The sequence below is a fragment of the Otolemur garnettii genome, unplaced genomic scaffold (assembly GCF_000181295.1).
Source record: "Otolemur garnettii isolate 467f Iridium unplaced genomic scaffold, OtoGar3 scaffold00089, whole genome shotgun sequence".
Taxonomy (NCBI): domain Eukaryota; kingdom Metazoa; phylum Chordata; class Mammalia; order Primates; family Galagidae; genus Otolemur; species Otolemur garnettii.
Window position 1 is genome coordinate 2,697,988 of NW_003852484.1, and position 16,894 is coordinate 2,714,881.

The window sequence follows — 16,894 nt, forward strand, 5'->3', positions numbered from 1 at the left end:
GGTCTGCCAGACATACCATTATCTTGCTCAGAAACCAGCTCTCTTGTCCTCCCTCTCTTCTCTTCCAGAGACCACAGAAAGAACATTGGCTTTAGAGTCAGACAGACCCAAGGTAAATCCAGGTGCTACCAGGTACAGCAAGAAGACCTCAGGCCTGTTACTAGACCTGAGTGTCACCTCCCTGCCTGTGTCACCTCCCTGCCTGTATCAATCAATGTCTACCATGCAGGGTCGACTCAGAATCAGATGGGGGGAGGACAGAGAACATAATAATCGTGATGAGCTTTATTAGTGAGACAACCACAAGTGGCACAAGAACAACAATAAAACGGGACCACCTCTTCCTCTCCAGGGCCCTGTCCGCAGTAAGGCAGAACGGCAGGTCCAGGCAGGAAGGAGCGCACACGTACACACATTCAGCATCAGAAAACCTGGACCCATCACCAGCTGCACGGTGACCTAGAGCAGGAGGTCACACTGCACATTTAGAGCGCGCTTCTCAGGTTTCATGCCCATTAACTCGTTTACCTCTTATGATATCCCAGTGGCCAGACACTCGCCTTACCCTACAGATGAGGACACTGAGGCTCAGAGAGGATAAAATACTTACAAAGGTCACACAATAAGCAAGTAGCAGAGCCAGAACTAAAACTCAGTTCTTCCAACTCCTGGCCAGATGAGGCCTGTCTGTCTTAACCCTACAAGCTCCCTGGACGGCAGCAACAGATGGGACAACTGAAGCAAAAAATGAGCACATGCCTCCTAGGCAGGGCCTGTCCAAGCAACCAGGAGAAGCCTCCATCTCCCAGAATCCCAGGGCAAGAAGGGTCCCAACAGGACTTCATACTAACTCTCTGTTTTTGGCAAGTCCGGAGGATCCTAGAATCTGCCAGGGATTCAGGCTCAGGTGCACAAAGATCCTAAATGTGACAATTAACCCAGGTGTGTTCCCAGGCAGAGACTGTACAGGAGTGTGTGCTCCTTCCCACCTGGCTCTGGAGCCCCTCACCCCCGTCCCACTCCACATGTTAACACAATACAACACACACACACACCCCTCTCTTCACTTAACCTCACTTAATGAGGCTGGTCCCCACCCACCACACCGGCAGGCTGGGAAAACAAGCAGGGAGAACAGTCCTCACCACATTACACCTCAGCTTAAAAAAGCTCCTGTCTCTGGGGCGCGTGCCAGCACACTCACATTCTCTATAACCAGCAAAGCCGGCTGTCATTACGGATTTACTAGTCAATGCAGACTGTGAAGTCAGAGATATTCAATTATATAAAAGCAGCCTGCTAAAGGTAGAAGATTTGGGGACAGAAGTTTAACATTTAGGAAAAAGGGTGGAGGTGGAACTTGACCTTTTTTTCTCTGTCACCTGAAAAAAAGATACCCTTCCTATGTTGGGAGCTGTGAAGAAACTGGTTTAATTTAGTTTAACCCACATTTTGCTCAAAATAGTTTTGAAATGTCAGACTCTAAAAGTCTAGACAAGAAGCTGGTGGTAAAAGGACTCACAGAAAAGGTTAAAAACAGATGAGGGCCTCAACCCAAGGTCGGAGAACTTGAGCTGGCTGAAAATTCAGAGCTTGAGGTTTGGTGGGAAAGAGTACTGTGCTTGGACTCAGAAACCCAAGTTTTGTGCTGACTTTGATAGTTGAGAGTAGCTGGCTGTGTGACCCTGGACAAGTCGTCTCTCCTTTTTCAAATCTCTCTCTTCCTCTGTAAAATGGAGGAGCTGAAAGTGATTTCCAAAGTCCTTTCCGACAGCAACATTTGGTAAACCTATTCTTGTGACCACTACCAGAGAAATGCTGTGAAGTAATTACAACACGTAAAGAAACCACACAGTTTCCGTGGGCATGTGGCCACCTACAATAAAGCCTCACCTCTCAGGCTCTCTTGCAGCACCTGTGGCCATGTGGCTAAACTCTAGCCCCTGTAATGTAAGTTCAGGCATTACAGGGCAACTTATAGGGACTGTCCTTGACATCTGGTATGAGTCTTCTTAGTCCTCTCCTCATACCTGCCAGCTGGAATTTGGACAAGATGGCTGGAACCCAAGCAGCCTCCTTGAGACAAGGAAGAGGAAGGGGCTTATTAAAGATGTGGAGTTAACAAGATGGAAGATACCTGGTTCCCTGACACCAGAGAGGGATGTGCTGGCCTTACAATGTCCTTCTCTGGGTTTTTACACGAGAGAAATAAACAATCTTTTTAAGGTACTATCATTTGGGTCTTCTGGCACATATGCAAATACATCTTGAGTACCTACTGAACTAAAGCTTTGAGCAGAAAAAAAAATACTAACATCTGTTCCAGTTGGAATATTTCAAAGTGTCTAAAGTACCAAATCATGCATTATCCTTTGATAAATTATTTATAAGGAAGGAGACAGAGAGACTATCAAGGGAGTAATTTACCCTATGTTCCTCCTAATAACTGGTTCTTTATTGAGTATCTTGGTCACTTGGTGACAGCTACCTACACATGAAAGGACAATTAGCTGGGAACACCCCAGTTTCCCTGCCCCAGCCCTTTTCTAGTAAAGGGACCACTGCAGGAGACCCAGAGGGCAAAATCTCTCATGCAGTTCACAGGTTTAAGTCAAGCTGGTTGGTTTCCCTTATACCAAATCCTCTCAGAATTTCTCATGTGCCATCTACAGCCTCCAGAGCCAAGGACTCAAAAATCTCCTGGGACTGCTCAACTCAGTGGGACCTGGAAGGTTCTGAGAATTCAGTATGTTAATATGCAGAAATCCGTGTCCTGTGCCCTACCCACTTCATCTTGTATAACTCCAGTCATTAGAAAGTTCAAATTCTTCCCCCTCCTATGTCCATCTGCCAGCCTATCACACTCTATAAAGACAGCAGCACATCTCCTCTTAAGAGTCTCTAGGTGAAACATCTCAATTCCTCACACAAGTGCCCCCAAATCCCTCACTCAATGATCTCCCCTAGACACAGCTTATCCTGATGCTGGGGGAGCAGAGTGACATAGCTTGAAAAGAGTAATATGCTATATTATACCATAATTTCTCTTTAGAAATAAATGTCTATGCTTTCATAATTTAAAATACAGGAAATTAATCTCAACACAACTCCTCATTGGTAGGATATGGTTTTAAAAAAAAAAAAGGTTGAGAAACACCTATAGCGAATCTCTTAAAATAGGGAGCCCAGCTGTCATAAGCTGCTGGCAATAACCTAAACTAGCGAGATTCTTTTGGGAAGGTATCTGGCACAATTTAACAAGTATCTTAAAAGTATTCATGCTCTTTGACTTGGTATTTCCACTTCTGGGAATTTGTCCTGAGGAAATTAGCAGAGGTTCTGACACAGATGTGAGTCACACCGTCCTGCTCATAAGAGTTAAAACCTGTAAACAACTTAAATGTCCAAGAGCAGGGGAACAGTTACACAAATTAGAACAAACCATTCAGGAGAATGTTATAGCCATTTAAATGATGCTTTTATTAAGACTATGCAATGAAAACTGTTTGTTTCAATGCTGTTGTTATTTTTTTATTTTTCTTTTTAGGCAAGCATGGAACAAAGTTAATTGAGGAAGGGAAAGGTAGGTTTACAGTAAGAAGAAGATGTAGACATAGGTTTATAGAACAAGATACATTTGCCACAGATAGGGCAAGTGGGCAAAGAGGCAAAGGGGCCAATGATGAGTTTTTTAAAAAATAGAATTCAAAATATACATGGTATGACCACAACTATAAGCAAATAATATTGTATTCAGAAAAAGACTGAAGAAAAAAAGTACCCCCAGATAAGGAGTTGTCCTTGGATAGTTTTTATTCTTCTCCTTTATTTTTCTAACTCATCATCATAAGGCTGTCCAATTTAAATATTTAAAGAAAAAAATGGTCACCTTTGGGGTAGCATTATGGAAATAATTAACAGTCTCAAAGTATCTCCCCACCAGAAAATGTAACTTTACAATGAAGAAACAAGGCAGAAACTCTCTTAACTAAGGGACTGATGTTAGCGCCACCAGTGATGGGTCAAATTGACATCAAGTGCCTCTTGATATAATGAATTAATGGAAACATCATCAAAAACCAAATTGAGGAAAATTCTTCCAAAATGTCAAGGTTGCAAAAGACAAAAGTCTGAGGAACTGTTCCAAATTAAAGGAGACTAAAGTACAGAAGGACAATTAAATGCAATGTGTGATTCTGGATTGAGTCCTGAACCAAATACCACCTTCCTGATATGGTCATTATACTGTGGTTATGGAAGAGAATGCCCTTGCATTTTAAGAAATACTTAACTATTTTAGGGGGCGAAGGAGCATCACATATAAATTTGACATAGAGGGAGGAAGAGTATGGTAGAACAAAAGTGATAAAATATTATTATATGTAAAACCTGGATAAAAGGCATCCAAGAATCCCCCATATTTTTCTCGTAACTCTTCTAGAAGTCTGACAGTATTTCCAAATAAGTTAGGGAAAAAAAAATTTGCCAGAAAGAGGCCAGCCACAGTGGCTCACCACCTGTAGTCTTAGTACTCTAGAAAGCCAAGGAAGGATTGCTTGAAGCCAGGAGTTCGAGACCAGCCTGAGGAACACAGCAAGACTCCATCTCTACTAAAACTAGAAAAATTCACTGGGTGTGGTGGTGAACACCTGTAGTCCCCGCTACTTGAGAGGCTAAAGGAGGAGGATCACTTAAGCCCAGGAGTTTTAAGGTTGCAGTGAACTATGATGACACCACTGTACTTTAGTCAGAGCAACGGAGTAAGACTCTCTCAAACAAAAAAAGGAAAGGAAAAAAAGAGGCACCCAGAAGACAACCAAATATTGCCCCTATCTCTTCCTTCTGACACCCTTCTCTACCTGACTATGCTCAGCGAGCCTTCCCAGAAAGCACAGTGCTTATCTGTCCTCTTCAAGGCTAGCTGGACAGTCTGCTTGCATGACATGACATATTTTTTTTCCACGAACTATTATATGGAATATGCAAAGTTCTTTTGGCATGCAAAAAAACTTATAGAAAGGTTTGATGAGATAGAGATATAAGAAAGAACACTAATTTTTAAAATATGGATTATATATACCCCTTAGAAGGGCAAATTTTAAGCACCTATCACTAACCACCATGGCCAAACACCACTCTTAACAAGGACTGAAGGCCTAACCTCAAATCAAGTTTGGGGATATCACCACTGATGCATCCCGATGTCCAAATATCTTCCTAGTAGCCTTGGAAATAAAACTGAACACCATGAGTCCCTGAATGATGACACCGTGTCTGTGTGTGTGTGTGTCTGAGGGAGGAGGCAGTAAGGAGGGTAATAGCCCTGGGACCTGGGATCCTTGGCTAGCAGCAGCTCAGGGAGCTAAATATGCCTATTAAGAAAGATAGATAAAATAGAAAAGCACTTGGCAAGGAATAGAATCCAAGAGAGGATCTTTAATTCCAAAATCTAGGACCCAGTAGGATTAGCTCATGATAACAACAGGGTTAAATACAGGATGCTTACTGTGTGAACAGCAGGAGGTAAGCAGTTCACGTGATTACCTAAACTAATTATCTTGACACGTGTATGATGTAGTTACTTTATTATACCCATTTTATAGACATAGAAACTGAGACTAAGGGGAGTTAAGAAACTTGCTCAAGGTCACACAGCAAGTAAGGAATAGAGCTGGGATTCAAACCCCAGGCTGACAGACTCCAGTGCTAGAGCATAAAGGTGACAGATTCCCAGAGCCACACACATCTATCTTACTGCTTGCTTCTATAAATGCCAGGCCAGCTGCATTTCTTATATTTTGCTTCCTTTAAAAAAACCATACCTTGGCTCAACGCCAGGCCTGGCGGGTTTGAACCCAGCCTGGCCTGCTAACAACAATGACAACTACAACAACAACAAATAGCAGGGCATTGTGGCAGGTGCCTATAGTCCCAGGTAGTTGGAAGGCTGAGGCAAGAGAATCGCTTAAGCCCAAGAGTTTGAAGTTTGTAAGCTGTGAGGCCAGGGCACTCTATCGACATAATGAGACTCTATCTCCAAAAAAAAAAAAAAAAAAAGCCATACCTTAGCGTAGGCACAATGACTCATGCCTATAATCTCATCACTTTGGGAGGATGAGGTGGGAGGACTGCTTGGGACCATGAGGTCAAGCCCAACCTGGGCAACATAGTGAGACCCCCATCTCCAAAAAAAAAGTATTATTTAATTATCCAGGTGTGGTAGTGCACACCTATAATCCTAGCTTCTCCAGAGGCTTAGAGTAGGAGAAATCACTTGAGTCCAGGAGTTTGAGGTTATAATGAGCAATGACCATCCACTGTACTCCAGCCTGGGCAACAGAGTGAGATTCTGTTTCCACAAAAACAAACCAAAAAACCCTGCACATAGTAGAGATTGCCCTTCTATATTCCCCACATCACAAATGTGGCTGTCAACAAGGGACAGGACAACTTATCCGAGAGCTTATAAAAACAGGTTTTCTTATCCTGAATTTGCAACTGCAGTGCATTTAACCAGGACTTAAGTCCCTAAAGCTTTTAATGTTTTGGAAAACCTCTTCTGGAGCCAAGAGGGCTTTGGATCACTGCCAGCCTGTTGTGCCAGGCCTGTTAACGAGGAAGAACTAGGAGAGGGAGCATTGAATCAGGCAGCAGGGAGGAAGAGCAGGTGAGCTCCCGCTCCAGAAATCCAACTCTGCCTCCAAGTTCTGTTGATTGATAAGAAAATAATTCAAGTGCTCATGAGCCATCATGTACATCTGTGCTTTTACACACATTATCTTATGCAATTCTCTGAAGTTTAGAGTCTAAATCAGCATTTTCCACCCTTCATGTCTCAACTCAAGAGCCAAGTCACAAAATCAGTGGGTTATACCAGCATGTCTTAAAAATTACATTACACAGAAAACATTTGAGTATAATAGGTAGCAAGACTACACTTCAATAAATATTTATAGCTGTTATATTTATGTCTCTGTGTACTGTGATGCATTGTAACATGTACACATATAACTCATTAATCTTATAGGAGTTTAAAAACTGCTATCAATCATCTGTGTTTATTAGTGGAAATGGTACTACTCCCACTTTAGAGATGGGAAAACTGAAGCTCAGAGAAGTTAAGGGATTTGCCTGAGTTCAAGCTTTTCTAAAAGGTAGAGCCAGGACCCAGGCTGAGGTCTGTGAATACAGATCTGATGCTCCTCTCTGTGCCTGCCAATGAGAATGGTTCCCACATCCGATGCCCCTCTGGACTTTCCAGGCAAATGGTTCCAACAGATATAGCCCAGCTCTCTCCCACTCCCCACAGCTCCACCCAGAACGACACCCAGGAGGCCAGCAAGTCCGCTTTCCCTTCCTGTCTAGCTATTGAGCATGACCAGCAGAGAAGAGCTGGAATGACAACCTGATCCATCTTTCCTCTGCAACCAGCAGGCTTGCAATCCCCCAAATTCCTTCAGAGAAAAGCAAAAACACCACGTGCTCAGGCCAAGCAATGCTGCCACGGACAAGGGAGACACAGCTTGCAAAGTGAGCAGAACTGAACCACACATTCAGGTGAGAACGGTAAACTTGGCTGGTAAAATACTGTCCACCATGTAAAATTAATGTTGTTAACTGATAAATTTGTCTGGTTTTGTAGCTGCACCGCAGCTCTCAGTATAGACTTTTTGAAAATACAGATTCCTGGGCTTTATCCTTGAAGAAAATCATCTCAAGCATCTGGGGACCCATTTTTACACATATCTCTTTAAAGTGGAGGCACTCTACCACTGACTCATCTTTTTAAAATCCTCTCTCTGAACTCCAGGTCTCACCCCTCTGCATTCACAGTTAAGATTTTCCACGTCCCCCCTCCTCCTATCCATTCCTCATCCCTTGAATATCTGCTCCCACCACCACCAAAAACACTTTGATTGAGGTTCAGGGATGACCTCTCTGCATAGGAACCCTACAGGCACTTCCAGGTCTCATTTCATTCAACTTCTCCAATCAGATGGGGCATTCTCAGTTTCCCTCCTGCCTCTCTGGCCATGTTTCTCATTTTCTTCATAAACCATCCTTTTCTTCCCTATCCTTTAAATGTTCCCCAGGGCCCATTCATTCCACCTTCTCTCTCCACCACACATTCTCATCCTCTCTATTGAACAGCACCCCTAAATTAACACCGCCAGCCCAGACTCCAATTCTAAACAACATATTCTTACGTCCTGCTTGCTCAGATGTATAATTCTTAAATGTTAAAAAGTATAACCTCATATGTAAAAAACCTAATTCTCATATAAACAGATAATCAAATGTATTTCAAAGGTTTAATTAACTAATAAGAGATCCTAAAAAAAAAAAGATAAAAGAAGGTGGTGCCTGTGGCTCAAAGGAGCAGGGCGCCAGCCCCATATGCTGGAGGTGGCGGGTTCAAACCTAGCTCCGGCCACAAACTGCAAAAAAAAAAAAAAAAAAAAGATAAAATAAACTAATATAACATAAAGTCAATGAAAACAAAAATCCTGATATAAGACTGCTTACCTAGATACCAAACTGGTTAGTGTCCTTTAGGGCAATAACCTCTGGGTTTCTCTTCTTTACCAAACAGAAATCATTTGCATCTTTCCTACCTTTATAGACTATGGGCCCTATCAAATAATGAGCAGAGTTGTATGGGCCCCAGAGCACCAGATGGCCCTCACCTGGGCTTCTTAGACGATGCTCTGGTACGGCATTAAAAGGTCACAAAATCATTTTTATTTCCAAGTTTTACATAATTTTTCTTTACATTGGGGTCTGTGAATTTGGATGAAGAAAAATTAAATCTTTATTTTCACTAACTTTTTTTTTTGAGACAGAGCCTCAAGCTGTCGCCCTGGGTCGAGTGCTGTGGCATCACAGCTCACAGCAACCTCCAACTCCTGGGCTCAAGCGAGTCTCCTGCCTCAACCTCCCAAGTAGCTGGGATCACAGGCGCCCACCAGAACGCCTGGCTTTTTTTTTTTTTTTTTGGTTGCAGCCATCCTTGTTGCTTGGCAGGCCCGGGCTGGATTCGAACCTGCCACCTCAGGTGTATGTGACTGGCGCCTTAGCCACTTGAGCCACAGGCACTGAGCCATATTTTCACTAACTTCTAACTGAAATTTAGCCTTTCCTTTATTACAAATGTACTTATGAATGTACAAATGTCTTCTACATTGATGCGTGTAGGTTACAAATTATAGTAGTAATTACAGTAAGCAGAGTCTATGACTTTGCCACTAAGAGAAATCATATTTTCTTATCACATTACAAGGTGTTTTGAAACACTGTTTATGCTCATCATTACTTAGAATGATAGAAGTGTCCAAACCTGTAACTTAGATCTTTCTATATGATATTAATAAACATAAATATTTTATCAAAAATTGGTTCTTATAATGGTATAACTGTATTTTAATACAACTGGTTTCTCTGTAATTCTGTACATTCTGTTTAATACATTCAAAACATTACTCTAAGAAAAGCCCCTAGGCTCTCGGAGAAGCCTTTCCTGTCTCCCTGAATTAGGTTAGGGATCCCTGTTATACATTCTCTTACCACAATATATGTTCTCTTTCCAGCACTGACTACCTGAATTAAATAATTAATCAATGGCCCTCCCACTAGGCCATGGGAGAAAGGGATGATATCTGTCTTATTTATCTTCATCCCCAACATGTAAGCATGGGGCCTGGCTCATAAAAGTTTCTCAAGAAAATACCTGGGAAAAAAGAAAAATATCTGTTAATGAATGAACATCTGGGTATATGCTGCTGTTCTATATTCCTAAGATAAGAGGTACTAGGTCTGGTGCGGTGGCTTATGCCTGTAATCCTAGCACTCTGGGAGGCTGAGGCAGGTGGATTGCCTGAGCTCAGGAGTTTGAGACCAGCCTGAGCAATAGCAAGACCCTGGGCACTGTGGGCAGGTGCCTGTATTCCCAGCTACTCAGGAAGCTGGGGCAAGAGGACCATTTGAGGTCTAGGGTTTGAGGTTGCTGTGAGCTATGATACCATGGCTCTTCCCACAGGGTGAGAAAGTGAGACGATCTCAAAAAAAAAAAAAAAAAAAAGATAGGAAGTACCTACAATATTCTTCCCAGGACCCAGCAAAACCAGACCCTCATGATGAGAACAAACCTGCTTGTTCCTTGGGTCCCTGCCCTACTTGGCCCAACAATAGAGCTTTCAAACTAAGCCCACATCTGGGTTCACATACTGGATCACCTTTATGTTTAAGCCTCAGCTTATGCCCTCAACCTGGATCTTCATTAATACCTTCCAAAAAGGATTAAAGGACTTGCTTATGAATTCAAGAAATCTGTGGTGCCAAGGGATTGGAGAACTGTAGGATTCTTTGGGGAGAAGATAACCTGCCCCCTGCAAGTTGTAATGAGTTGGAAACCCTGAAGCCAGGCACAGGCCCACCACCACACCATCTGGGAATAGAATGCACATAAAACTGGAGCTTCAGTGTGACTCTGAGGAATAAAAGACACAAAAAAGGCTATTCAAACCCCACACTTCATCTGAGTCTTTAACTCCCCACTGCATGATCACAAAGCTAATTATTTAAAGTGGCTACAACTGGTATATAGAAAGGGGCCCTGTTGACCTAGGGTGGCCAAAGGGAACAGCAAACTGCAGTTACTCTGGGAAGGATAAAGCCAGTGAGTGCCCAGGTGGCCAACCCTTCTCCTGTGCCAAAGCCATCAGGGAGCTAAAGAGCAAGTTTTGTAGACGCTCCCAGAAAAGGGCTGCTTAAACATCAAGTGAGCCACTGAGAACTGTTACTGTGTGTCCCAACCTCTCTTTGCCTGCCCCTTCCAGGTCACACACACACCAACCTTGTCCATTGGTGTGTCACTTCTCACCCCTCTCTGTCCACCTCTCCCTCTCTGGGGTAATGGTACTCAGCCAGCTTACCTCACTAAGATAATTTGGGGCTCAAAACTGCCCTAAACTGATACAAGGTATGTGGAAATGCTCTGCAAACTCTAAAGCCCTCTACAAATGTGGGACTTTGTAAAATTCTGTCAACAGACCAAATAGGAAGCCAGAGATCCCATCAGTGTTGTAAGGTGGGCCAGGCAGAAGGAATGGGCCTGTGCACCATGGTTGAGCAGTGTGGCTCCTTTCCTCCCCTACTGGAGCTCAAGATGTAGATGTTAAAAACAAAAAGGAGAAAGGGAGAAAGGTAGGGGTGGGGGACAAATACACCATCCAAAGTCCAGGTAGTGTCAATGAATGTAAGCTCTCATTATACCTCATGCATCTGTTTCTGGCTGGCTGTCTCAGCCTCAAAACTGACCACAACCGCCAACCAAGACACAAGAGCTCCACAGAACAAAACCACACAGCTGGGCAAAACCCCCCTGGATACAGTGTGGTTGGTGTCTCTGTTCTCAAGAGAGGATCCATTTTCAGGAGGAAGTGGAGAGAAACACAGTGCACTTAGATTCTTACTCCCTCTGCACATACCTACGCCCTGCTATGGGTCTCTGCAGGGGCTCAGGAGAAAAGGGGCAGGAAGTCAAGGAGCCCTAAATCTCATGGGGAGATCCCAGCATTGTAGGAGCCCCCCAGTTGGCACCCAAGTTATGTGGCCAGCCTCACAGCCCCCTCTGGTCCTTCCCTGCTCCTCCTCTTCACTTCCTCATCACCTCTTATTCAACAACCCGCAAGGACTGCAGAGACACCCAGGGATTGGGCACCTCTCACGTGCCAAGCTCTGTGCTAGTTGCTTCCTGTTTTTTTCCTGATCCGGTCAGCCCTGTCAGATGAATATTATTACCACCATTTACAAACAAGAAAACTGAGGCAGGGCCCAAGGTCACACAGCTCCTGAGTGTCTGGCTGGCTAAAAGCCCATGTTCTTTCCACCACATCACACTTGAATTTATCTTATAGATAACAGAAAGGAAAGTAAGAGGATGAAAGTGGTGTTCTGGGAAAATTACTCCAGTCTCTCCCCCTCCAACTGAATCCTACATGTGGCCTGACTGATCTTGTTATTAAAAGGGCAGCTTCCATCGTGTACCTCCATTACCTACAGAATCGCATCCCAATGGCCTTGCCAGGCATTTAAGGTTCTTTATGATCCACTTTTCCAGTTTTATTCCCCCCAGCTCCAGTCTCAAATCCTCTTTCCATCCAGCCTGGCCCATCACTCCTCATTCCCATATCTCTGGCGTGGAAAGTTTCCTTCCCTGCCTGCAACGTTCATTGCTTCCGCCAAACCCGGACCAGTGCCCACTGCGTGCCAGACCCTGGCCCAGGTGCTGAGGATGCGATGCCAGGACAGGAGGATCCCTGCCATCACAGAACTTGAGTCTGCCCTCCTTGAGGAGCCAGCTCCCGCCTAGCTCTTTCCTGCAGCCTGCTGGTGGCTTGATGCCCCACTGTCCAGCCCTGTGCTGATCAGCACTCAGCATTAGCATATCATAGGCACTCAGCCATACTTCTACCTCGTGCACCAGCCTGTTCTAAGACTTCCGCAGTAATGTGTTTATTTCTGTGGGAAGAGTGCACTCCAGGTTCCAACAGCATTACAGATGGCAATTATGTCCCTAGGCAAACCCACAAAAGCCTATTAAATATATAATAGTCCCAAAGAAGTACGGAACCTAAATCAGTGTACCTTTAAGAGCTCTGCAGGGGAGACTATGAGCAAACATCTGCCTCCTGCATCTCCCCACACTGGCAGGGCAGAGCAGGGCAAGGTAGGGAGCAGGTGGAAGATAGAGGAGAGGCAAGAACCCAATTTATAACTCAGCAGGGCTGGCCCTACTCCCAGCTCCACCTTTACTGACTGGGTGGTGCGGAGTAAGTGGACACAGCCATGTTAGACCAACCTAAATCTCACAGATTGGCAGAATTTATTTTTAAAGCATAGTTTAAAATATAACAAATGCTGTATTTGTTTTAAACAAATTTTGTCAAGGACCTTTTAAAAAGAAATGACAATATACTAGCACAAGTTTCATTTTTCAAAAGGATACTATAACACCACCTCCCCCAATATGGACATTGTATTAGAAAAATGAGCTAGGTTTTAAACTGATAATATTTGGATTCATTGTTATTTTTCCACTTTATCTTTGGACCAATGAACACTTCACCATAGTTCTTGGCCTGATGTTTGAGAACCACCAATTAAGGAGATCTAGACCTCTCTCTAGCTCTGCACTTCTCCATTCTAGACTAGAAGGAGACTACAGACATCCAGCATGGATGGCCCTACGGAAGGGCCAGCTGCAGGGAGTAGCTGGATGGGACAGCAGGGATGGGCAGCAGACCTCCCTAGCCACAGCTCCCCCACCCCCCACCCTCCATCTCCAGGACAGAGGCACTCAGCCTAGAGTCTCTTGAGACTCACTTGTCCTAAGTGTTCACTCTGACACTTTATACCTCCCACTGCAGTGTTCTTCTGGAAGGCTGAGGGCCCCCAAAGAACACTTTTTTTTTTAATTTTATTAACTTTTCTGATTATAAACTAATATGTATTCATTGTGAAAAATTCACTGGGAAAACAAAAGAAAGCATAAGCAAAGAAGCAAAAGTCATCCACAACTCCAGCTTCCAGAAAAGTCACTGTTAACATTTGATACACTGCTAATTCTTCATACACAAAACTTCAACCACCCTGGGATTTGGTTTGATATCCTGCTTTTCCTCTAGTTATTACACTTGAGCACTTTTCCCACATCCTTAGATACTTTTCATATACATCATAAAATATTGTAATAATAAACATAACATTCTAGTAAATATATTCTTTATAAATATTGCAATGGACTGAACATTTATGTTCCCTCCCAATGCATTTGTTGAAATCCTTACCCCCAATATGACAGTATTAGGAGATAGAGAGGATGGAGCCCTCATGAATGGGATTAGTGCCCTTAAGAACGGGACCCACAAGAGCTCTCTAGTCCTCTATCTCATAAGAGTACAATGAGAAGTTGACATTCCACATGGAGAAGACATCCTTCATTAGAAGCCAGCCATGCTGGCACCGTGTCTTGAACTTTTAGTCTGCAGGACTGTGAAAAATTTATTTCTCTTATTTATATGCTACCCAGTCTACAGGATATTTACCACAGTAGGTCAAACTGCTAAAGACAAATAGCACTTTTCACGGTATGGATAAAGCCAGATATCATTTAACCATGCCCCTCCTGTTGTGCATTTAAGCCAGTTCCATATTTTTGCTATGTGGTAGGTATATATATCCCTGTACACTAATCTCTACAGATGCCTTTATACTTCCTTCTACCCTTCAGGTCACAGCCCAGTGCTGTGCATACATCATCCCTCAGTAAATACTTAGTGAACAAAAAAACCCAACTGGCTCCTAGGGACATGGAGAGCCCTTATCAGACACAGCATTTATGTTTACAGAGGCCCAACCTGGCATCCAGAAGCCACTTACTACTGCCCCTGTTGGCTTGCTCTCTCCACCTCCAACCTGCTAAGCCAATTCTAGGGATTTAGGGAAAGGAGAAGATAAACATTTTCTGCTGGAGACTCCCAGTGCTCCCAGTAAACCTACCAGCTCTTCTGCACCTTCCCCTGGAGGGTACCGGCAGACCTCCACTGCCTAGCTTACTACCACACTCCTTCCAGACTCTGTTCAACCCACCGCCTCAGGATAGCCATGGCTGACCCTCCCTCTAAATTAATATATGGCTCCCATTTAGCAGAGGCCACTGGTGCCTAGGGTATTAGCACTTGCTGTTCTGTCATTATTGGCTCACAGGACTGACTCCCTCACCCATCCAGGGCAACACTAGAGGGCAAGCACAATGTGCACTTTGGTCCTCACCCAAAATCCAAAATAAATGTTTGCTGAATGAAACTTCAGATTCCCAAGCCATTTGTTTTCCCAGGAAGGCTGGACGAAAAGAGGAAATCGGTATCTCCTCAAATAACTCAAATGCAAAGACCTGATGAGGGTCTCACAGGAGATGGCTGTCTCCTTTGCATAGTCCTTCCTGGCCCAGAGACCTACCCAGACCATCTGGCTCCAGGAAAATGATGGCAAACAGAACCTCCAACAAACACACCCAGACACAGTGAAGTAACTCTGTCTCACTCCAGCCCAATGCTCTCCCAGAAGGAGAGTGCAGACCTAAGGGGGACACATCCACTCCTCACTGGTGAAAAGGGGAGATGCAAGTGTTTCAAGCAATTCAAACGACACTCTTTCTCCTCCTGTTTGCCCAGCTCCTTGCCACACCCAAATGGAAATTAACTGAAAAACTCTGGCTTGGTCAGGGTGCGGAGAGCAGGAAGTTCCCAGAAACTTTAAGAAAAAAGTGCCAGGATGTTCTTAAAGTAAAGGAGACCAGAGTCATGGGAGAGATGAGGAAGGAGGACCAGATACCCCATCACACACGGACAGCAACACCAAGGCCAAACCACGTCTAACACACACACCCCAACCCCCTAAGTGTAGCAAACTCCTCTCGGAGCCCCACCCCCCACTACTCAGGTAAGGCTGTGCAGCCTACAGAGCTTCCTCCTCCAATATCATCGCACCCTCAAGACCACCTAGGGGGGTATCTTTACCGTCCCTATTTCACGGATGAGTAGACTAGTTCAGATACGCTAAATAAGCCGCCCCGCCACACAGCTAGGAAAGTGGCTGAGGCTGAAGCCAACCTCAGGCGGGTGTACCCGCGGAACTCCTCGCCCGGGCCGGCAGCTACGACCCCACCCACCCCGCCCAGCGCAGCCTGTGGGCGGAGGCCCAGGTGGTGACCCGCAGTTTCCCAGCCGCTTGGGGTCGAAACCAAGAATAAGGTGGTCCTAAAACAAGGTTTCTGGCAGTGCAGGTGGAAAGCACCCCGCCCCACGCTGCACTCACACAGGTGCAGGACTCGGAGTCTGGGGCGGGGCGCACCTCCCCAGCCCGCCGGTGTCCCGCCCTAGAGGGTGGCCGCCCCCCACAAACTTATGCCCCCGGCACGAGCACCCTGCGCGAGATCACTCAGGTCTCCACAGCTGCCTTGTGCCCCTGCGCCCCGGAGCGCTCAGAGGGCACGGCACCGGGACGCCTCGCTGCCTCCCGCGTGGCCACCGGGTGCCCGCCTGCCCGGCACGCACGCCCCAAACCCGGCGCGGGAGGCAGCCGCACGCGCGCCCAGGAGAAGGCTGGGGACAGAGAGCGCAGAAGGGCACACGGGGGGCACGTGCCGGCCCCGGCCCGGCCTCCGCCCCGTAGCCTCACCCAGATAGCCAGCAGCAGCCACGCTCGCCCGGCCCTCGCCATCCCCACCGCCGCTGCCCACCGCCGGCTGCAGCTCCGCTCGGGCTCCTGCGCCCGCCCGCTAGCTCCACCGCGGCCAACAGCCACGGCCACTTCCCAGCCTCTCCCCGCCTCCGAGTTCCCGGTGCCACGTCTGCCAAGGCATGCGCAGCCGGCCGCGAGCGCCGGCCGGGAGCGGTGCCTCATGGTAGTTGTAGTTTGCAGTGGGCCTGACCTGGGGCCGCGGGCGTGGTCTGTGCTCCGAGGGAGTGGAGAGGCAATGTCAGGGAGTTAGGGAAGGCGATTAATTCGGGGGGCTTACTCTATGTCTGGAGCTTCGGAAACAATGTTCCACTCAGTTCACAGAAGTTTTATTTCCCCCACTTTGAGGATCAGGAGGCAGCCCAGAGAATCGAAATAATTTGACCCAGATCACCCAGCCTGTAAATGGCAGAGTCCAGTGATGCCTGTGAAGGAGAGGAACAGCCCTCATCCTGCCTCCCAGGCTCCCACGTATCTCTTCTTTCTTCATTTTTTTTTCCGTTGAAACCTTATTGTGCTGTTGGAGAACAGTTTGATGTTCAATCTATGTTTAACTCCTCAAAAAGTTAAACATAGATTGACATAGGACCAGCAA

General features: G+C 45.6%; 1 protein-coding gene across 1 annotated transcript in view; it reads right to left on the bottom strand.

Moving 5' to 3' along the window:
• Positions 1 to 16,423, bottom strand: part of PDIA5 (protein disulfide isomerase family A member 5) — an 89,203-nt gene extending 72,780 nt beyond the window's left edge. The window contains 3 exon segments of the mRNA XM_023516294.1: positions 16,240 to 16,301; positions 16,304 to 16,378; positions 16,381 to 16,423. Of these exon segments, the coding sequence (XP_023372062.1) occupies positions 16,240 to 16,301; positions 16,304 to 16,378; positions 16,381 to 16,423 (180 nt within the window).
• Positions 16,424 to 16,894: the final 471 nt, after the last annotated feature.